The sequence below is a fragment of the Camelus dromedarius genome, chromosome 1 (assembly GCF_036321535.1).
Source record: "Camelus dromedarius isolate mCamDro1 chromosome 1, mCamDro1.pat, whole genome shotgun sequence".
NCBI lineage: Eukaryota > Metazoa > Chordata > Mammalia > Artiodactyla > Camelidae > Camelus > Camelus dromedarius.
In genome coordinates, this window is record NC_087436.1 from 117,220,481 (window position 1) to 117,244,302 (window position 23,822).

Here is a 23,822-nt window from a genome sequence, read left to right on the forward strand (position 1 = left end):
CCTGAGCCTTGGGAAGACCTTCCATGTCACCCAGTAATACTGGACCTGTCTCAAAGGGCTGTCGAGGGGCCCAGGAGATGCTGCCTTGTTGGAAATGCGTGTGCTTCCTTCTTGCCCAGCTGACTCCTCCTCAGTGCATCTCTGCTGGGGTTGGACTTCGGTGTCTGGGCTGTGCAGTTGGGTCCTCTAAGAAGTGGACACCAGGGGGACTAGTGGGCAGGGATTTATTGGGGTAAGTGAGGGCCTGTGAGTGAATGCAGAGGGACCAGGGGAGATGGAGAGACCACAGGCCGCGGGGCCAGGCCAACCTCCAGTGGAGAAGCGAGGGACGGGAGTTGGGTAGAGGGGCTTTAGGTGCCATGCAGTATGAGGAAGGTTCAGCAAGGCCCTAACGCACCCTCCAGCCAGCGTCAGCCCCAGAGGAGCTGCGCGTCCCGGGAACAAGCCTGCCTCATTTCCTGGCCATGCTGTCACTTGCTGGGAACAGCCCCCAAAGCCCGGCCTGGACACCCAGGCTGATGGGTGGCAGAGCACAGTGGCTGCGGCCCTTGGTCAGGTCCAGCCCTGTGTGTGGGGGTCTGTGGGCACGTCCCCCTGGCTGCCACACTCAGAGAGGCCATGCGCCTGTAGAACAGGGCGCTCGGTGAAGGAGCAAGGAGGACGGATGCCTTCCCTGAGGCCCCGGCTGGGTCACGACGGCCCCTGTATGAGTCAGGGCTCTCCAGAGAAAGAGAATCAATGTGTGGGGGGGGGGGTGTAGAGGGAGAGAGAGAGATTGAGGGAGAGATGTAGTTTCAGGAATTGGCTCCTGTAACGTGGGGGCTGGCAAGTCTACAATCTGCAGGGCAGCTGGAGACCCAGGGAAGAGCCGATGCTGCAGCTCGAGTTTGCAGGCCGTCTGCTGGCCGAGCTCCCTCTTCCTGGGGGACCTCAGTCACTTTCTCTTAGGCCCTTCAACTGCTTGGGTGAGGCCCACCCTGGGGCCTTTGCACCTGCTCCTCCACCTGAAAGCCTCCTCCCCCAGACGTTTGCCCAGCCCCCACCTCCCTCACATCACTGAGGTCTCTGCTGCTGTGGTGTCTTCTCAAAAACATCTTCCCAATCACAGTAGTTCAAACAGCACCTCTTCACTGGTGCTCACCAGCTTTCTTCTTAGCACTTTTCAAGCACCAAGACTTACACAGTTCTATGTTAATTTGTTTCATATCTTTCCTCCACTCAAATGGAAGTTCCCTGAGGACAGGGAATTTTCCTGTTTTGTTCATTGCAGAAACTCCAGCACCCAGAGCAGGACCTGGCATGTAATAGGTGCTCACTAAATAGCTGTTGAAAGAGTGAACAAAACCAGAGTACAGGCATCTTACACCAGAGTTGGTGCTCTGGTCTCACTGGAGCACACTGCTTCTCAAAGCTCTGTGCTTCCTGCTTGGGGGTTTTCATGGCAATCAGAGAGAGACTGACTTGCCCTGAGGGCACAAAGAAGCTAGGAGACAGGAGTGAGGGAGCATATAATGCAGATCAGCTGTTTTTCCAGTGAGATGTTTCAGATAATTACTTGGGACCTTCTGATGTCTTTGTTTTGTAAGTTTCTACCTCTGTATCCAAAGGGTCTCCCTCAGGGTAAAGATTTCCCAGGTCAAAGTAGAGTCATCCCATTTCTGGCCTCCTTGCAGTCACTCAGAGTGGAAGGGAAGACCAGGCAGGCAGAGAATTTGATAGAGATTTCATTGAATCTGTAGATCACTTTGGGTTGTATGGACATTTTAACAATATTAACTCTTCTAATCCATGAACATGGGATATCTTTCCATTTATTTGTGTCTTTCATAAATGTTTTTTCAGTGCAAAAGACTTTCACCTTCTTCGTTTATTCCTAAGTATTTTATTCTTTTTGATGTTTGCAAATGGGATTATTTTCCTAATTTCCTTTTTAAATAATTCATTGTTAGCATACTGAAACACAGCTGATATGTGTATGTTGATTTTGTATCCTGCAACTTTACTGAATCCATTTTTTAGTTCTAACAGTTTTTGGTGAAGTCTTTAGGACTTCCTATACACAAGATCATGTTGTCTGTGAAGAAGGACAATTTTGCTACTTCCTTTCTGACTTGGATAATTTTACTTCTTTTTTTCACTTAATTGCTCTGGCTAGGGCTTCTGAATAGAAGTGGCAAGAATAGTATTCTTGCCTTATTTCTAACCTTGGAGGAAAAACTTTGGTTTTTCACCATTGAGTATGAATGTTAGCTGTGGGCTATAGTAGCTTCAACAAGTAGTGTTGAGAAAACTGGGTATCTGTATGCAGAAGAATGAAGTTGGACCCTTAATGTACACCATACACAAAAGTCAGCACAAAACTAATGAAACACTTAAATGTAAGGCCTGCAAATATCAAACTCCCAGAAGAAAACGGGGAGAATCTCATCACATTGGTCTTGGTAATGGCTTTTTTGAATTTGACACCAAAAGCACAGAAAACAAATGCAAAAATAGACAAGCGGAACTATATCAAAGTAAAAAGCTTCTGCACAGCGAAGGAAATTATCAAGAGAGTGCAAAAGCAGCCTATAGAATGAGAGGAAAGATTAGCAAACCATCTACCTGATAAGGGGCTAATCTGAAAAATATATAGGAAACTTGTACATCTCCACAGCAAAAAACAAAGGAAACTAATAACCTAATTTTTAAAACAGGCTAAGACATTGAATTCATAGACATTTCTCCAAAGAAGACACACAAATCATCGGGGAAATACAAATCAAAACCACAATGAGATGTCGTCTTATACCTGTCAAATGGCTGTTACCAAAACACAAAAGACAGTGTTGGCAAGGATGTGGAGAAATTGGAAAACTTACACCATGCACACGGTTGGTATGCAAAATGGTATGTTTGCTAGAGAAGACAGTTTGGAGACTCCTCAGAAAATGAAAAATAGAACCACCACACAACCCAGCAAGCCCAATTCTGGGATTTTATCCAAAAATTGAAACCCCGATCTCTAAGCGATATTAGCATTCCTCTTCCTATGAGCATTGCAGCGTTATTTACAACAGCCAAGATGTGGAAACAACCGAAATGTTCATCATTGAATGAATGGATCAAGAAAACATGGTGTATACATACAGTGGAATATTACTCAGCCTGACCAAAAAAAAGGCAAATCTTGCAGCATGAGACAGCATGGATGGACCTGAAGGACATTACACAAAGTGAAATAAACCAGTCACAGAAGGCAAGTACTGCATGAGGTATCTGGAATAGTCAAATTCATAGAATCAAACTGCGGAACAGTGACTGCTAGGGACTGAGGTGGGGGAAGGGGGAAATGGAAAGTTGCCACCAGTGGATATAAAGTTTCAATTATGCAAGATGAACAAGCTTGTACGATACAAGGAGGCCTGCTGTCTGTGACCACCTCCCATCAGCGGCATCCTCTGAGCCCGGCTTGTGTCATACCTGGGGACAGAGGCAGCGCAGGAGTGGAAGTGCCAGCTCTCCTGTGACTTGGGCACACCCCTTCATCCTGCTGAACCTTGGTTTCCGCATCTGTTAAACGGCAGTGAGACCACCGAGCTTGCAGGGGTTTTGTGAGGCTCCTGCAGGTTCCGCATCCATCACCGTCCACCTGGAGTGGCTGTGAGCTGTGTTCTGGCTCCAACCTGAGAGAACTCCTTCAAACAGAATCCATGCCTTATTTTTTCCCTTAATGCAGTAGGCCTTCCCAGCTCCTGGCGTATAGCAGGCTCTCAGAAGCTGCAGGTTAATGGAAATGAACTGAATTTGGTTCCGTTAGCTTCTCAGCCCCGCAATTTCTTTTCATCATCCTTTGAGGTGCGTGGAAAGAAAGATCAGATAGAACCAGGTTGGAACATTGACTCCCTCCCTTTCTACCTGGAATCGTCCTAATTTCCCTGGGGCTCAGTGGACGAAACAACACTAGGAATCACAGCAAAGTCCGTAAGACGCCCAGCCCGGGGTCTGGCACACACTAGGCACACAATAAATGTTAGCCTCCTCGCCCTTGCTTGCTGGCCTGAGTCCCCTTGAATAAAGGCGAGTCTTAAACTGGAACAAGACCTGGTTACAGAATGACTCCCCTTCCCAGCCCGAGAGTTGAACATGCTGCCCAGAGGGGTTTCTTTCCTGCAAATTCTCACTCCTTTTTCAAGTCCTTTGGAGTTAGTGATTAGAACATGGCCAGGAATATGAATGAGGTGTGAGCTGCAGGGCGAGGGTGGGAGTCTGAGCCAGGAGGGGAGGACCCGGGGTAGATCGGATAAACTATTTAAATGGCTTGGAAATTCAAGAGAACGGATTCCTCTGGGAAAGTCATCTTCCACAGCAGGTGTCTTTTTGAAATGGGCTCACAGACTACAAGTTTTTAAAGCCCTTTCCTCTCTCTCCACGGACAGCCAGTTACAGCAGCATGTGCCTGGCCCCTGCTCTCCTCTCCCTGCCCCGTAGGTGCTGTGCCTCCTCTTCTCCCAGTCTCCACAGGACCTGCAACACTCCCAGGGTTCGTCCATCTTCTGTTTAATGCCTGGGTTTGGCCACGCTACCCAAAGCAATCTACAGATTTAATGCGATCCCTATCAAATTACCTAGGACATTTTTCACAGAACTAGAACAAACAGTCCTAAAATTTGTATGGAATCACAAAAGACCCAGAATTGCCAAAGAACGAAGCTGGAGGAATAACCCTCCCAGACTTCAGACAATACTACAGAGCTGCAGTAATCAAAACGGCATGGTAGTGGCATAAAAACAGGCACATAGATCAACAGAACAGAATAGAGAGCCCAGAAACAAACCCACACACTTATGGCCAATTAATATTCAACAAGTTTTAGGAGCCCCTGCTTGGTTCTAATCCCAGCTACTCCAACACCAGCTGGTGACAGTAGTGAGTGGCATCCTTGGGTCACGTCCTCCCAAGGCCCACCCTGGCTTTAGTCCCGCGGGAGTGCAGGTGTAAGGTGACAGTCCCCCACCTCCAGCACACTCAGGCCTCTTCCATGGCTGGAATGCCGCTCAGCCTGTCTGCAGTGCTGTGTGGACCTGAGGGAGTTAATCCCCTGGGCAGCCACCCCTGTGGGACAGTTTTGGGAGATGTTCCCATGGGCTGCTCAGAAGTCCAGTGGAATTGACCCCCTTTGTCCACAGAAGCCTCCCTCCTCAAGACCAGCCTTGAACGGCCTCCTCCTTCCCTGCCCCACGCTCCCCACCTGCTCCCACCTGCTGTCTGCAGTCATCATTTGTGTCAGCCTCCCGCACCCGATCCTTGTCTCAGGCTCTGCTCTCGGGAACCCCAGGTCTCCTGACTGTGGGCAAGTTTCTTCCTGCTTTTCATCTGCAAGAGGGGCACTAACAGTGTCACTTCAGAGGATGGTGACATGAGAGTTAAGTAAGCACAGGCACATGCAGCCTGTAGAATGGTGGCCGGCCGAGAGGAACCCTCAGCAAGTCATTAACAGTATTATTTCAATATTGGCCTCGATGGTGATGACAGCTGAAAGGGAGCCTCACCAAATGATGTGGATCCAAATGGGAGAAGGCGGCAAGGCGGGCTGAACTCATCGTGCAACCCCACCACCAGGGATGAACCACCCAGGGAAGGAGGATGAGCAGCTAGCAAAGTTCCATCTTCCCGTCATCAGTCACTTGTTCTTGCAAACTAATCAGAAGGTGTTGCCTGTTGCCTTTCTTACATTTCAACAAACAAAATTTAGCAAAACCCACTGAAACTCTTCTTTTGGAATATTTTTAAATAGGAATTATTTTAGCACCGTTTGCAATTTTTTTTATGTGCAGACATGAGAGTTTGAATCGGTGACCTGTGTACATTACTTTGGTGTCCAATTCACGTGGTGACAAAAACATTTCCAAACATCTTTTCTTCATGGAACAATTTCTGTCAAAAGCTTGCTACTGTCTCACTCTTGTTAATAGGTCACCTTACCTTGAAGAGATAGATTGCTTATGTCTTAACTTTTAAAACCTCTGCGAGGCCGCCTCCCGTCCCAGCCTGGAGCTGACGACAGGCGTGTTCCTGGCGAACAGGCGGCAGTTTGCTGTTCCGTCCTTGTACCGGGGCTTTTCGTTTTGTCTTTAATCTGTGGTATCTTGCCGCATTCTTTATTAGCTGCGTGTACATTTGTTAGAGTTGATTCCATTAAACCCTAGCAGCACCATCCCCAATTCCGCCACCCAGTAAACTGCACAAGGAACGGCACTAGCTCACTCTACGCCAAAAGCAAAGAGAGTTTAAGGGCTCGCTGTCAGCCCCTGTGCACGGTGGAGCCCCACGCCCCTCACACGGGCCAGGTGAAGGCTCTGGGGTTGGCCCATCATGAAATGTCATGAAACCACAAACATGAGTCCCAATATCTTTTGCTGCCCGACTCTCACATATCCTACTGAGGATCGCACTGCTGTCGGTTATACAAAGAAGCCAAACCTAAATTAAAAACCCCGTGACTTCCTCCTCCACTTAAACACCAATAGCAGGTGAAAACAAATGCTTGGATGGAGCCTGTTTTTAGGAGTGCTGAGGCCTGCGCGGTGCTGAGTTCAGGGCTATTTTTGACACGTGACTGCAAAGAGCTGTCGCCCTGTGCTCCCCCTAAAATCCCTTGGCCCGCTGGTACCGGGGCCCCTCCAGGTCACGAGAATAAGTCTCCAGGTGGTTCGGTGCTTTGCTGTAGCGCAAGGTGATAAATGCTAACTGAGGTGATGAAGTGTGGCTTTTGCTGTAACGAAGCACCACAGTCGGATGGCTGTAGGACAGCAGAAATTGTTTCTCTCACAGTTCTGGAGACCAAAGGTCCAAAGTCAGGGTGTCGGCGGGACCTGCCTTCTCTCCCGCCTCTGGTGCTGCCGGCAGTCCTTGGCGGTCCTCTGCCTCCAGCTGCATCCCCCCAATCTCTGCCTCCATCGTCACATGACCATCTTCCCTGTGTGGGTCTGTCTCTGTGTCTCCTCTCCTTATGAGGACAAGAGTCATATTCGACTAAGGGCCTGCCTTCCTCCAGTGTGAACTCCTCTTAACTGACATCATAATTACATCTGCAAAGACCCTATTTCCAAATAAAGTCACGTTCACAGGTAGAGGTTAGGGCTTGAATATATGTTTATGAGGACACAGTTCAACCCACAGCAGATGAGAGTGTTCTGCACCCATTGTCAGTTTAAGATAAAAGGAAGGTAAAAAAGAAGGAAGGGACAGGAGGATGTAGCGAGTACCTTCTGTAATAGTTGCGGGCTTATGGTGCTCAGGGCTCATGAAGAGCCAGTGCTGTGCTGAGGGCTCGTGAGCTGGCGTTGGATGGTGCCGCACGTCCTGGGAGGAGCCAGGCGCCTACAACAGTTCGAGGCAGCGGTTGGGAACAGGGTCATGACTTTGCCCCAGGAGACAATTGGCAGTGTCTGGAGACATTTTTGAATCTGTTCATTTCTTTATTGAGCCGTCATAGACATACAACACTGCATTAGTTTCAGGCGTACGACATAACAATCTGATAGCTGTACGTACAGGTATTCTCCACCCTCTGAACGTCGAGTGTTCCTACGAAACCTTTCCTAAGCCGAGTGGTGCAAAGCAAAGAAAAGTTAGTTTAGGACACTTCTTGCTAATGGATGAGATGCAAAAAGTAAATCCAGACAGGGCACAGAAGCTCACAGACACGTTCAGAGCTGTGGAGACTTGATGCCGAAATGCTGAGTGTAGTTCCAGGGGAAGGAGCTTGGCGGCGCTGTTCTCCCCGTGCCGCTTGGGTGCTCAACAGCTCGCTGCAAAACACATGCCGAAGGCTAGTTTTGATTTTTGTCTTTTTTTCGTAAAAGGGAAAATCATCTTCGGATTTCTTTAGGTTGCTGAAAACAAGTATTAATGTAGGCCTTTTGTAAAAGCTGAGTGTCGTAAAGCAAATTTTCAAAAAGCGAGGGATGCCTGTATTGTACAATGATCACTGTGTTGTGAAATGGTCTGGTTAGCGTCTATCACCTCACACATTGCAGGATTTTTTTCTTGTGATAAGAACTTTTAAGAGCCTCTCTCTTAGCAATTTTCAAGTATCCAATACAGTGTTATTAACTATAGGCACTGCGCTGTATATTATGTCCCCAGGACTTACGTCTTTTATAACAAGACGTTTGTACCTTTTAACCACCTCCCCCAACTCCCCCACCCACCACCTCCTTCCTCTGGCAACCACCAGTCTGTGCTCTGTACCTATGAGCTCGGTGTGGGGTGGGGGCAGTCAGAGTCCACATGCAAGGGAGATCATACAGTATTTGTCTTTCTCTGACTTATGTCACTTAACATAATGAACGGACTCCTAAGGTCCATCCATGTTGTTGCAGATGGCAGGATTTCCTCCTTTTTAAAGGCTTAATAATATTCCGTTTTGTGTGTGTGTGTATTTTCTGTATCCATTCATTCATCACAACTGAGAGGGTTCTCCTAGTGTCTAGTGGGTAGAGGGCAGGGGTGCTACTAAGCATCTTACAATGCACAGGACGGCTCCAGTGTGAGGAGTTTTCCGGCTCCAGGTGTCCTTGCTGCCAAGGTGGAGACATGCTGCTTTAAAGGAAGGGAGTGGGTTTACCAGCTGGGTTGGTTCAGCACACACGGACTTGGCACCAGTTCATCACCAGGCACCAGGAAGGGAGCCTCAGGTGCTCACAACAAGTGGAAAGGAGGTGCCAGTGATGATATGGGAGAAAGTGCTGAGATGGGAAAGCACAGGGGACTGTGCGAGCCCTGGGCGGCCAGGGCATCGGGGAGGGAGGAGAAGTTAGCCAGGCGAGGAGAGGCAGAAGAGCATTCCCGGCAGGCGGACGGGCGTGGCTGAGTGCAGAGTGCCAAGAAAGCAGAGCATGTGTGGGAAGGAGGAGCAGGTTGCAAGTCTGAGAGAGATGTGTGCAAAGATGGAGGCAGCGGGAAGGGCCGTGGGCAGGGCCAGGGAGCCTGGACTTCCCTCTGTGCAGAATGTACCGGCCGCGTAGCCTTTTACAAGCAAACACAGTGGTGAGACTGTGCTGATGCAGCAGCGTGGAGAAGAGGTTTATGGTAGGAGCTCCACAGGGCGTGAGAAGACTGGACCCGGGAGAGTGGTTAGCAGCTATTGAAATAGTTCAGGAAAAGGTATGAGGATCAGAGCGTCTTGGCACTTCCGAAGTTGGAAATAGAGCGAAACTGATTGATTATTTCTCTCTGTCAAGTAATTAGTTGTTGCAGGCTGGCTTCTCCAGGAAGCAGAGTCTGAGGAGGAGTTCAGAGTGCAGAAGTTTCACTGGGGAGTAACACCTGGGCGAGGAAAGGGCGGAAGCAGATTGAGCAGGGGAAGCATCAGAGCCCAAGTTCTCTGCAAGCCCCACCAGAGCCCTGGAGCAATGCTTGCACATTACAAGGGTCCCCACGGGCAGGAGTGACTGGGTCTCTGTGCCACCGCCCTGCTTAGGCATAGACTGGGGCCACTATGAGAACAGCACCTCCTGGGCTTCAAAGTTGAGGTGGACGCCCACGAAGCTAAGAGCTGGAGGCTGTCAGCTAACCACACTCCTCACAGCCCAGCGGCCAAGTACTTTACTGAAGGGGAGCTGAGTGGTGCCTCTCCATGTCTGCCACACCAGTCACAAAAGACACTCCATCTCATCCAGTCATGGGAACCATATAAGAAGGGGTATGGGACAAGTGAAAACAAACTATTTTTATGAACACATATACAGCAGGAAAATTAAATAGATGCCTTAAAAGAAGAAGGAGATTAGAACTTTTAAGAGGAAGAAGAGAAATTTTTGTTTCAGGAAACTCTAAGAGCTGACCACTGATTTTAAATGAGAACTTCCTAGCAGCCAGGGTGAAAAGGGAAAAAAAAAAAAGAAGATGCTAAAGTTCTCTTTGTTTTATATGGAAAGCATATATGTCAGGGAGGAGAGAGAAATATTTTCCTGCCCTAAGAATGCGAAGATTACTTTATCACATGAATGTTGCAGCTTGAGAAATGAAATGTTGAGAAAGTCTGAGAATGTCGCATAGTGAGAAATACTATGGTTTAGTGCATGATACAGAAGCATTACTCATTCAGCTGCTTCTTCCACTCATTCTTAATAAGTGCTAGGAAACGTATTAAGTAACAGCTTACAAAAGAGACCTTCCGAAGCAGTTTTTAAGATGCTACCGGAAATAACACCGTAGAACCTTTGTGGGCTTGCTTCTTGGAGAATCTGGAGAAGTTTAACAGCTTTTTTTCTTTTCCTCGTGCTACGTAAGAAGAGCGCTTTTACGTGGCCTGCGGTGCAGAGCAGTGTTTTTAGGACGATGCCCACTGTGTCTGGAAAGGACTGTCTGCAGGAGCCATCCCAGAGCCGCCTTGCCTATAGGAAGATGTACGTCGGAGTGCTGAGTATTTAAATCCAGGGGCTAGAAGTGTCTGCCATGGTCTGATTGTTGTGATCTCAGGGTCCTAATCAGTCAGCCCACCTTTGCGCATATATCCATGTAGGGTTACACAATTTAAGGCTTGGTTAAAAAAAAAAAAATGACGGGTTTGCTGAGGCTGGAAAATTGCAGTGTTCAGCCTGTAAAAGGCCTGTCACATGGGTAAGCTTGAATCCTAGGAAGATTAGCTCTTTGACTCGATTTCCAGCCAAGGTTTCTGTGTTTCAGGGCGGCATGTGGCTCTGGAGGTCATTTAGTTCAATCCTCCCTCGATGTTAGAATCGGCTCCCAGGCATCCTGGCCAAGTGGTGATCTGACCTTCGTCTGGATGCCTCCAATGAGGATGAAGTATAGGCTGGGTAAACAGGAGGTGCTCAATAAATATTCATCGAGCCAGGGTTTAGTGTGTGTTACAGCAGCCACGTGAGGCACGGGGCACTGTTCATCTACCCAGTGGTGGAGATGGGATTTGAACACTGGGTGTGCTCTGCTTTGGGTTCAGGAGACCCTCGTGCTCGACTGCCTCTTTTCCCAGCCAACTCGGTGACCTTGGGCAAGACATTGCATCTCTCAGGGCCTCTGTTTTCCCACTTTTACACAAAGGCTTGGTACTTTATGGTTCAAAGGTCCCTGCCAGCTCCACCCCTGACGGGGAGTGTGTCTGGGGCCAACCATCCCTGCAGGGCCCAGCATCACACACAGCAGGCAGCCCAATCCCCGCCGATCCGTGCCCATCCCTGCTGGCAGCCTTCCAGACAGTCCTGGGCCAAAAGGACACCTCCCGCGGGGCGGAGGAGGTCCTGGCGGAGAGCCACATGCAGAGGAGCATCCGCCTGGTGCCGCGCTGGAGCTGCTCAGGAGTCCCTTCGTCCGCTGGCAGGTCATCACCGTGGTCACCACCATGGCCTGCTACCAGCTCTGCGGCCTCAATGCGGTGAGCATCCCCACACCAACGGAGGAACCGGAGGGAGGGGGCTGATTTGGGGCTTGGGCCCTGGACACCCGGGCTCCAGTCCCAGCTCTGCCACCTCCAGTGGCTCCGTGACTTTGGGGAAACACAGCCTGATCTTCAGTTTCTGTGCCTGTAAAGTGGGGTAACGTAATATTGAAAGAAATGATCCGTGCAAGGTGTTCCATGAAACAGCCAGCCCAGAACTGCCCCTTAATAAATGCCGCCTTTCATTATAATTACTTATCCCCAGAAATATTTACAAGTCATATTTCTCAATAAAATGGATATTAGGAAGTCATAGTGAGCAACACTGAGATGATCTCAGTTAAAGTACTCTTGGCTGGGCTGGCTTCAGCGCACGATCTGGCCTGAGAAAATCTCAAGGCTTTAAAGGAAAAGTTTCCTGGGGCCTGAGTTGATGTGGGCAGGGAAACCAGAAGAGGGGTGTGCAGTGAGGTCCCTAACTCTTTGATGGAAACAGCCGCCCTTCTCTTCCGGGGGCTCCAGAGGGCAGACTCCAGGACTTCAAGGACTGAGGAGGCGGACTCGGATCTCTATTGTTATTGTTGGGTCTGGAAAGCAGTGGATTGCCTCCAGGGGCGGTAGGTTCCCCACTCATGAAAGTGTGCAAGCCAGCTGGCCAGCCACTTAGCAGGGAGGCTGTTGGACTGAAGCATCCACACACACATGCGCGCAAACACTGAGTCACTTATGTAGCCCAGGACACGTGTGCCTGGACCCAGAAGGAGGGAGAAGGGAACTTCTGAAGGGGCCCAGATAAAATAGCTCCTCCATGTTTATGAGCCTGGGGTCCCCCAAAAGTTGACAGGGAGGGTCTGTGGTTGTAGAGGGGTGATGACGTGAAAGGGGAGTAGCTCCTGTCTGGAGCGAGAAAGACAACAGCACAGAAAGTGACAACCACAATGTCTGCCTCGTTTCAACAACTCCTGATTCTCTTTTTGGAAACATTGAGATGAAATGAAATCATCTCGCTACTTATTCGTGTAACCTTTTCCTTGGTCTGGTTAACAGCGTGACCTTGGACTAGTCCTCTTGTTTCCTCCTCGTTACAAGACCAAGATCGTGCTAGACAATCCACCTTCCCTGTTCTGAGAAAGCAGAGGAAGAATGTATCCGTTTCTTAAAGTTAACACTTGGAATTATAAAACCACATATGGAATCTGTATTTAATGAGACATTTCGATTGAGAACCATGACATTTCTAAACAGAATTCTCTCCTCCGCTGGGACATAATTTTCTGATTTGCACATGCTGTATAACTTTATAAATTCCACTGGGGAATATCTGTAAGCCCCACTGCATAAGCATAGACCGAAAAAAAAAAACTCCTCCCAGAGCCAGCAGCGCTGACATCCAGCCCCAGAGCATTCCCCGCTCCTCACACTGACTGCTTTCCATCCCTTGTCTTACCGTCCTGAGAACATGTCACATGAGATGTACCCTTCTAACAAACGTGTACAGGCACAAGTCAGTATTTTTTAACTGTAGGCACCGTACTGTGTGCATCTCTAGAGCTTGTTTATCCTGCTTAACTGAAACTTTACATCTTGGTTAACAACACCCCTTTTCCCCTCCCCCAGCCCCTGGCAACCACCATCCAGCTCTCTGCTTCTACAAGTTTGACTATTTTAGACACACCATATAATGGGAATTGTGCAGTATTTGTCCCCTGTGACCAGCTTAGTTCATGAGGCATAAGGTCTTCCAGGTTCCGCCATGTTGTCACATGACACAAGATTTCCTTCTCTTTTTTAAGGCTGAATAATATTCCATGATATGTATATACCACATTTTCTTTATCCATCCATCCATCAGTGAACGTTTAGGTTATTTCTACATCTTGGCTGTGAATAGTGCCGCGCTGAACATGGGGGTGCTAATATGTCTTCAAGATCCTGCTTTCAACTCTTTAGAATAAATACCCAGGAGTGGACTTGCTGGCTCATATGGTAGTTCTATTTTTAGCTTTTTGAAGAACCTCCGTACTGTTTTCCACGTGGCTGCACAAGTTCACGTTCCCACCAGCAGTGCGCTAGGCTGGGCTGCCGGCTCCCCACAGCCTCACCAGCACTTACTGTTAGTGGTAGCGGAAGCGGCAGCAGTAGCACCAGTAGTCATAGTAATACCATCCCAGCAGGTGGGAGGCCACACCTCGTGCTTGTGACCCGCATTGCTCTGATGACTGATGCTGCGGAGCCTGTTTTCACGTGCCTGTTGGAGTTATGTGTGTTTTCTTTAGGGAAATGTCTATTCAAGTCCATTGCCCTTTTGCTAACAGGGCTATTTGGAGGATTTTGGGGAGAGGGAGTGGATTTTGTTGTTGTTTTATTTTTGTTTATTTTATTTGTTTGCTGTTGACATGTAGGATTTCCTTATATATTTTGGGTATTAACCCCTTACTGGATATACATGGTTTACTAATACTTTCTCCCATTCTAGGTTGCATTTGCACTCTGTTGATGATTTCCTTTGCTGTGCAAAAGCTTTCTGTTTGATATAGTCCTACCTGTCTAATTTTGCTTTTGGTGTCATACCCAAAAAATCATTGCCAAGACCAGCGTTATGAAGTTTTCCCCCTGTATTTTCTTCTAGAGGTTTTACTGCTCCAGGTGTTATGTTTAAGTCTTTAATCCATTTTGAAAGAAGACAGGGGTCCAATTTCACTCTGTTGTGTTTGGATGTCCGGTTCTTCCACTGCTGTTTGTCAAAAAGACTATCCTTTCCTTATTGAATATTCTTGGCACCCTTGTCAGTGACCGAGTGACCATATATGCATGGGTTATTTCTGGGCTCTCTCTTCTGTTCCATTGGCCTATCTGTCTGCCTTTATGCCAGCGCCATACTGTTTTAATTACTGTGGCTTTGCAGTATATTTGAAATCAGGAAGTGTGATGCCTCTAGTTTTTCTTTTCTCAAGATTGGTTTGGTCTTCATGGTCTTCTGTGGTTCCATATAAATTGTAGGATTTTTTTTCTATTTGTATAAAGCATGCCATTGGGATTTTTATAGGGATTGCATTGAATGTGTAGATTACTTTGGGTAGTATGGACCTTAAATATATTGTCTTCTAATACATGAACATGGGACATCTTTCCATTTATTTTTGTCTTTAATTTCTTTCGTCAGTGTTTTGTAGTTTTGGTGTAAAAGTCTTTCACCTGGATAGTTAACTTTATTCCCAAGTATTTTATTATTTTTGATATTATTGAAAATAAGATTGTTTTCTTAATTTCCTTTTTGGATGATTTATTGTTAGTACATAGAAATGCAACTGATTTTTGTATGTTGATGTTGTATCCTGAAACTTCACTGAATGTCTTTATTAGTTCTTACATTCTGTGTGTGTATGTGTGTGTGTGTGTGTGTGTGTGTGTGTGTGTGTGTGGTGGGGGTGTCTTAAGGTCTTCTACCTATAAGAGCATATTATTTGCAAAGAGTGCTAACTTTACTGTTCCTTTCTGATTTGGATGTCTTTTCTTTCTTTTTCTTGCCTGATCGCTCTGGCTAGGACTTCTAAAAATGGCAAGAGTGGGCATTCTTGCCTTGTTCCTGACCTTAGAGGGAAAGCTTTCAGTTTTTCACTGTTGAGTGTGATGTGAGCTTATCATGTATGCCCTTTATTACACTGAGGCAATTTCCTTCTATCCTTAGTTTGTTGACGATTGTTTTTAATCTTTAAGTCAGGAGTAATACTTTCAGCTCGGCATGGCACTTGACATGGCATAGAGTAAAGCCCTTAGGACCAAGATCTGGAGACCTGGCTTTCTGTCTCACTGCGACCACAAACCTGCACTTGAAAACGGGGTCAGTTACTTTCCCTCACCCAGCCTCTGTCTGTTCAGCTGTGATAATAATCAAGTGCACGCTTATTTAGCACTTCATATGAGCCAAGAGCTGCCTCCACCGTGGCCCTGTGAGCTCGGCACCACTGATAGGCACAGAGACATTGAGAGGCTTTCCCTAGGTCACACAGCTAGGAAAGGTCGAAAGGGGATTCTAGCCCCAGCCATTTGGCCACAAGATCTGGGTGCTTAAGCTCTGAGCAGGGTGGGTCTCCAGGGACCCCTCAGAGCATCCTCATTTGTGTCACTGGGCTGAGTTCCCCAGGTCACCCTGAGACAGCCAAGGGGACAAATCTTACTTCCATCTTACATACAAAAGGACAAACACTGGTTAGCAGCAAATCCCAGCATCAGAGCCCAGTTGTGCTGTGCTGCAGTCCACGCCCCCTCCCTGCCCCCGCTACCTTTTAATCCAAATGATTCATGAGACCGAAGAAAAGCACTATCTTTCACAGATGAAAAACTTGAAATGCCCTTTAAAACTTGCTTTGTCACCTTAGTTTTAGCAGAAATTATTGGGGGACATAGCCTGGGGTTAAGGCAGTTGTAAATACTGCTCGGCATCTCCATTCATCATCTTATTCTGGCCCCAGGTGTCCTGCAGGGTAGGTGGTATCGTCCGCCTTTTCTAGATAAAGAAACTGGCTTACAGAGGGCCAAGGACTTGCTCAAGGTCACAGTGGGCAGTGCCAGTGCTGTCAGACTCACATGTCCTGGCACCAGGTGCCCTGCCAGGTTGGCCAGCCCATCTCTAAGACCATCTATCTTGTACTGAATCAGCGCTTCTCAGCCTTGGCACTATGCACATTTGGGGCTAGAAAAATATATTGTCGTGGGAGCTGTCCTATGCACTGTAGGATGTTTTGCAGCTTACCTGGCCTCTAGCCACTAGATGACACTAAATATAACAACCAAAATGTCTCCAGACATTATCAAATGTCAGCTGGGGTCAAAATTGCCCCCAGTTGAGAACTGCTATATTAAACACGCCTTATATCTTGTTCAGAACATTTTTGCCTTAAGAGTCGATGAATGGCTTTCGCACACTTTAGAAAGTTGGATTTAACAACATTGAGTTATTTCTCAATTCCTTTTCAGTGTCGGATTGTTTTTTCCCCTTCTTCTCACAATAGCTTTCAAATTCTCTTCTCTAAAATTAGACCTGTCACTTAAAATTGCTTATTTTATGCAGCTGCCTTCCTCCTGAGCAATTTGTCCTTTGCATAAAAACCAGACTTTGTGCAAATGTTGTCTCTCCTAGGCTGCTTCCTCATCCTAACCATCCTCAAGGATGGAGGCCCCTCTCATTGTCCCTGGGTCTCCAGCAGCCCCTGACACAGGGCAGGCGCCGGAATGTTTGGGGCAGAAAGGAGTAGGAGGTGAGAATAGGGGGCAGGGAGGGCGCTGTTTCTACCAAGTCCCTGGGTTGAAAACTGGACCAACTGCCAAAACTGATGCAAGGAAGCCCTAGTTTCCTTGAACCTTCTTGAATCTTCTGGAATGTCAAGGATGATGGTGGTACTCTCATCTACCACGGGACGCCCTTCCTTCTTCTGCAGTCCTTCCCTCTTGAACAAAGGAGGCCAATCATACCAACTTCTCCGGACCTCAGCTTCCTGTTATGAAAAACAGAGATGTGGGGAAGGCATAGCTCAGTGGTAGAGCACGTGCTTAGCATGCAGGTCCTGGGTTCAATCCCCAGTGCCTCCATTTAAATAAAATAAATAAATAAAACCTAATTACTGCCCCGCCAAATTTAAAAAAGAAAGAAAGAAAGAAAGAAAAATAGGGATGATCATACTCCTTTTTCAGTAGAGCTGCCATGAGCTTGTGCCATCTGGGCTTGTGTACGTGGACCGTCTCAGATGGTAACTTCTGAGCTTCTGTGAGGTCTCCCTTCCTCCCGGCTGCTCTCAGCAAGCCTGTTCCTAGCATTGTTTTCTTCTCCCTCGATGCCACACGCTTTCAAACTTTACTGCTTCCGATAGGCACCTTGGCTGGGAAAGATGATAGCCAAGCTTGTCAAAGATAGTTGTAAACCAAGAGTGGAGACGCTCAGAGCGCAGGCTGAGCACAAGCCGCAGGGGCCTGGTGACCCCATTCTAGACACTCGGAGGCCTTTTACTGCTGCCATGTTTGTTCACTCAGTGGGGGTCCAAGCATCACGTTCCCACGGAGCTGGTGTGGTCCTCGAACTCTTTACCTCCTCCTGGACTAGATCTGGGAGGGCGAGGATGTGTGTGGTGATCCCTGCTGTAACCCCCGTGCCTAGCAGAGCACCAGACATCCTGCATTTTCTGTAAACAATCAATCAAACGGAAAAGGAACAAGGCTGGCAGAAGGGAGGGAGTGTGGGAGACAGGAAAGCCTCAGGTAGGTTTGTAGTGAAAATATGGCACCTTCCCCCTTGGCCAGCCTGGAACCATATGAGGGTCCATCTCCTTTGTCTAAGGATCACTGGGAATTCTGAAGCCTAAATCATGTTCTGCACAAAACTTCTCATCAGAAGTTCAGAAGCACTATAAATAGCATTCATTTTGAATTTCCTTCCCAAATAGCTTCCTGACCCAAATTAGGAGAATCAAATGTTTTGTTACCCTAATAACTGAGACCATCTCACTGAATGAACTTGCTCTGTCCCCATGAGTGGAGAGAATGCTAAAATGGGGAGCCTCTGTGTGGCCACCGTAGCGTGTGGTTAAAAGCAGAAGTCCTGGAGGCCACTGTCTATGTTCAACTCCCAGCATTGAACTTTCGGTTTAGAGGACAAGTTGCATAACTGCTCCGTGCCTCAGTTTCCCCAGCTGTAAAGGGGAAATGGTTGTGAAGTCAGAGAAAGGATGTGTATAAATCCCTCACCACAGGGCCAGCTGCATAGTTGGTACCAAATAATCCTATTACTAGGCATAAGACAAAGGCAGTATCTTGTTTTAGGAGCCCTGCCCTGAGACCACCGGATGCCTGGTTCCAGCCCACCTCCTACGACCTCCTAGCTGTGTAACCCTGGGGAACATTTAACTATTTGATCTCAATCCCTGACATGAAAAATGGGGACATGACTCAAAGGAGACGAGAAAGGTGGTTCCAGCTGGATAAGGGCTGGCAGGGTGAGGTAATGTCCTTATGTAAGAGGAAGGGCAAGACCAGGTAACTCAACCACTTAGAAAATCTTTTAAAAGCTAGAATTTTCTGGCCAGTATTAACATTTGATTCCTTACTTTGTATCTTTCTATATTTTCATGGAGAAAAAGAGGGGCAGAGAAGGGAGCTACCCTTCACTGAGCACAGAGAGCCGGGCGCTACGGATGCCTCATGTGACTTAGTGCTCACAGCACTTGAAGGATGCGAAGCGGGGCCGGGAGGCTGAGGCCCCGCCACATTCACTCCGCTGGTAGCTACTGCTGGGAATCAAGCCAGCGTGTCCACTCACGGCCTCCCCTGTTTCCAAAGTTCATGAGGAAGGGACTTCCAATTTTAAGTTGCCCTGACCCTGGAGTTCAGCCCCTCTGGGGGCTCAGTCACAGGCCCGCTTGCCCTGGAGGAGGCCTGCAATGGTTTGTGGGTCCTGTTTTGCAAACAGGAGGTAGGCTGCCGAGGCCAGGCCTCAGCTGGCCTCACGGAGAGCGGCAGGGACAACCAGCCCAGTCCTCCACCTCCACTGTCAGGCTGAATCAAGGCCTGATGAGAGTGAGGAGTGACGTTGGCGCAGGGCTCTGGATGAAGCAGCTCTGCCAGGGAACAGGGTCCGGGCTTTCAGGGACTGTCAGAAAGTGAAGCCCCTGCCTAGTGGAGGAGGGCTTGCTTTTCTCTGCTGCAGCCCCGTTATCCTTTCCCATGATGCACTCTGTTCCCTCCCGGCCCGTAGTTATCCTTTCCCGTGGTGCAGTCAAGGCCACGGGTATATACGGGAGTCGGGGAGTAACAGTGGCTAGAGGAGAATCTCAAGTCAGTAAGCTGGGCTCAGAGCCCAGCACAGCCCGCGCAGCAGGGAGAACGCGGTGCGGGAAGCAAACAGGCCTGGGTGTCAGCCCTGTTCTTGCATTCTGCGCTGTGTGTAGTCTCTCTGATCCTCAGGCAACATGCTTCCCACGCTGTTGAGAGGTGAAAATGATTATGCGTGCTGCACTTTGTCTCTAGAACACATGTGCTGAGTTAAGAACGAGGGCTTAGGGCATTAGAGGAAAGGAGTCAAGGAGTCAAGGAGCCCAAATCCTTTCCGTGTGCCCCCCTCCCACCGGCCCCTGTAAAGTCCCTCAAAGGTCCGTCCCATGGGGAGGAGGCCCAGCTGAGGCAGGTGCAGAGTGCATCCTCCCTCGGTGTGCCCACGACTGTCCCACGTTCTCCTTTGCCAAGGAGCAGTCACATCTCGACAGAGACAGGAATCCTCCAGAACCATACCCACTATTTGTTATGCATCAATTAGAGAAAAGATGCTTCACTTCATCATTTAAAAAACTTTCATAACAACCCTGAAAGACAGAGCATGATTACCTTCTTTCAGAGACAGAGATTCAGAGACATGAAATCACTTGCCTCCAGACCCACAGGTCAAGAGAGGCAGCGCTGGGACTGAAATCCCAGCTTGCGGGCCTCCCAGAATTGCTGCTCCATCCGCTCCAGGGTCTGCCTCAGTAGGCAGAGACTGTCAGGCGGCCAGAAAGAGCACGATCTTGTTGGGATGAGGTCAACACAAATCATAGTCTACAGGAGGGTCCACTTCAAGACACGCTCCCCACTCCTTGGGGACTTGACTCCATGTTGTATGATGCCCTCAAACTGCCCGATCAAATAAGCCTCAGTGGGAGCAGAGGCAGTTACCTTCCTGCTCTGTAAGATGATGCAGGGAGAGAGGGGAGAGGGACTCGTGGGACCAGCAGAATGAGACCGGCAGCTTCTGTGACATGCAGGCCTTCCCCCGGGGACAGGGCCAGTTCACCAGGTCCTCCCTGCAGGCCCCAGATGGGAAAGAGGGTCCAAAGGGCCAGTTTCTGCCTATCGATGCAGAAATGCATTAAGTGCAATATGAGTGGAGATCCACTTATAACTGTCCCTCTGAGCACGTGGTGTTATGCTCAGTGACTCTCCTTGCTAGCATTTAAACCCAGGGAAGCAGGGAAGAAAGGGGCCCGGAGAGGGGATGAGGAGCAGGAAGGAGCACTGCGTGGGAGGACAGCACGTAGCTTGCACAGAGAACCCATATCGCAGGGATCAGAGGCTGAAAGCCCCTAGAAGATGAAAAAGTCAGGGTGTGGGGTTCAGAGCCCAGGCTGAGAATAACACAAATGTCAGGCCCCCTGTGTGTGGGGTGAAAAGGGCCACAGAGACTGTTGGCTGTTGAAAATCAACAAATGTGGGCAAAGATTAAGAAAGGCATTTAAACTCCTCTGATCTGACCCTGAAGATGTGCTGGGGACCACAGCTACCTTCAAAAGTAGAGGAGGTCATCTAAGCAAATTCAGTAGAGATTGAGGCTTTGGGGAATAATTGTAGCTTCTGTCACAGCCCTGAGAGCCATAGTAATAAACGGATTTATCAGGAACTACTTCTGCACTCTATGGATGTGACAGCAAAGATAGAGACTAAAATTCTAATTGATCAGCTCACGCAAGTGACAGGCAGACACAAGCAGGAGGGTCTTTATTTACGTGAACATTAAAACCCATTTTTGCCACCAGATGCATCAGTGCCCACAAGCTCAGAGAAATTTGTGCAGTGGTTTTTACTGAAGTCTTCAGGTGTGCCTATAATTTTAGGAAGGATTACTAATTCACTCAAAAACAAACTGGAAAAAAAATGCACAGCACGGGAGCTGTGAGTTCAGTCTGACGGGGACTTACTGAGGACTATAGCCTGGGAGACAGCCTCTCAGATACCTCTGAGGAACTGCTCCAAAGAGGGAGCAGGGGAGGTCAGTATCTATACGATTTTGGTGAATGAGGCACGTGCAATCAAACACATCTCCATAGGAGGTTGCTGCTAGTCACAAGAACAGATGTATCTGTTAATGGTTTTAGTGCTTTTCTAGATATGAGAAGATGCAAGAAATTGAGTTCATAAAATCTCTTGAAAACATCTTAACTGTCTGAAGGACTGTTCTTCCAGTTTTTCCCAGAGTGCAGAGGGCCTCATTCCTGACCTCCGCCCTGAGCTCCTTTCAGGGCCTGTTAAAGGTCAGTGACCGCAGTGGCTAATGACCTTGTGTGGATGGCGAGTGATCTTAGTTGGCAGAACTGTCTGTAGATATGAGTAGGTCCTAAATTATATCTTCTCCCCTAGTGTGTGAAAAAGTTTTGCCAAACAAAGTCTGGTAAAAAGACAAATCTGTAGAAACATGAGCTTTCTCCAAAAACAAAGAGCCAAATGCAGAGAGCATGCTCAGTAGAGTCGAGCCTGACGAGTCACAAGCAATAAGCTCTGATGTTTCTGCTTAATGATGATCAGTTTACAGGTGTTTCCAAGGCCCTTCGAGGAAGCAGGTGTCCTCATCAGATTTCACGTATCAGGACGGCATGATTTTCTGTCATTCAGCAAACTCTTGCTTTTCAATGAAATGGCTGGGGTTGGGAGAACACAGATGATTTCTGTCTAGCTTTCTGATCCAAAACTTGAAGTAAATAACGAACAGTGACAATCCTTCCCCAATTCCTGACATCTCCCAGGAAGGGTGTGACTATCCTCTTTTGATCTCGGAGGAGAAGGAATCTCAGTGGGGCAGAGAGAATTACCTGAGGTCACACAGGTAATTCAAGATGGAGCCAGGTCTCCAAACTTCAAATCAGTGATTGTGATAGTGTTTATGCCCTGTGAGCATAAACAATATAGGCCTTCTCTCACATGAAGGAAATTGGGAGGGCTGGCACAGCAGCCCTAGGACCACATACTCTGGTTTGCTGAGGGGAGGCCCGATTTATGCCTGCTGTCCTGGAATAATTATTTACACTCTCCAAAGTACCCAGGTTTGGGTAATGAATTATAAAATCACTCTAGTGAATAAGGACAGAGGTTCCTTCTAACTTCCTGCTCCAGCATCTGGACAGGTGGCTTCCATCTCATAAGGGTTCTATATATAGTTATGCAGCTTGTGTGTTGCACAACTCTCAGGAGCTTCATTCACATTGTACCCATTACAGATTTATTATGACAATTTTCCGATGGATGACAGTAAAGTGTCTTTAGATCAGGGACCATTTCTAATTCTCACAAAGTTACTGTGAAAACTAAAAGCAATGCTGTCCTGAGGTCACCTAGTGTCCCAACAGGGCTGCTGAAGCTCCAGCCATCACATTCACCATCCTGACAGCAGAAAGGCAGAAGAGCAAAAATGGGATCACAACTCCTTGAAGAAAATCTCCTTTTAAGGAGGATTACTAGAAGCCCCACCAACATTTCTGTTCATATCTCATTGCCACACTTAGCTGAGCACATGTTGCTCCTAGTAACATAGGAGTTCTGTTAGTGATGGAGAGGCGGAAATGTGGGAGAAGGCAGAAAATAAGTGATTGGCTACACCACATACCTCCACCTTGTGACTCTGGATTTAGTAGCAAATCTCAGAGACTACCAAGTACCTGAATTTAATTTGGGAAATACATACCTCTCACTGACTTTCCTGCCTTCTTTTTTTTTTTTTTTTTTTTTTTTTCCTGCTCTAAAGATTGGTTCTACACCAACAGTATCTTTGGAAATGCTGGAATCCCTCCAGAAAAGATCCCCTACATCACCTTGAGCACAGGTGGCATCGAGATTTTGGCTTCCATCTTCTCTGTAAGTAAATTGAGGGTTATTCTTGAGAACATCACGCGGGGCTGGGGGATGGTAAACAGCGCTGTGGGGACCCCCTGGTAACAAACTGACATGCCTTTAAGAGAGCATACCCTTTGTCACTCCACAGATGTCTGAATTTGGGGAGTTTATCATGCAGTTTATCACTGACATTTCGCCCATCTAAAGAGTATTCTTGTCTACATTTTGTTTCCCTGTTGTCTCCCTGTTAATAAATAGCTTCTTTCTTTGAATGACACATTATGATGAGCACTGAGTGGAGAGAGCCATGTCTCCCTGGGAGTCCAGATCAGAGTCCAGGGGAGCCTAAGTTTAAAACCATTAGCTGACTTTAAACCATGACTGTCCCAAACATGTGGGAGTTTTCAAGGCAAAGGAAAGGAGAAAGGATACTTTTATAATAAGCAACAGTGTCCAAAAGAAGAGGGGCACAGATCTCATCACTCCTTCTCAACCTCCAATGTATAGAGTAAACATTGGGGGAAAATGAATCATTAGAGATTTCTGAATCTAGCAGAAATTGCAGAGGTTTTGCAATCAGACCGAATGAAATTTGAGTCCTGGCTCTGAAACTTACTGTCTTTGTGATGTCACAACACACTCAACCTCTCTGATCTTCGGTTTCCCCCTTTAGGAGCTACTTCTGTCTCTTCAACCTTGACTTTGATGACCTTATTTCTACTCTTGCTTACTGATTTACACTGACAAGATTGATGCCAGTGCAACAGGCAGAGGTTTCCAACTGTATTTCTGGCGCATTTTCGAAAGAACACTTTA

At 47.7% G+C, this 23,822-nt stretch overlaps 1 protein-coding gene across 1 annotated transcript in view; it reads left to right on the forward strand.

The window, feature by feature from the left end:
• Positions 1-23,822, forward strand: part of SLC2A9 (solute carrier family 2 member 9) — a 170,607-nt gene that overhangs the window by 76,934 nt on the left and 69,851 nt on the right. Inside the window, 3 exon segments of the mRNA XM_064489355.1 lie at positions 11,195-11,284; positions 11,287-11,385; positions 22,918-23,027. Of these exon segments, the coding sequence (XP_064345425.1) occupies positions 11,195-11,284; positions 11,287-11,385; positions 22,918-23,027 (299 nt within the window).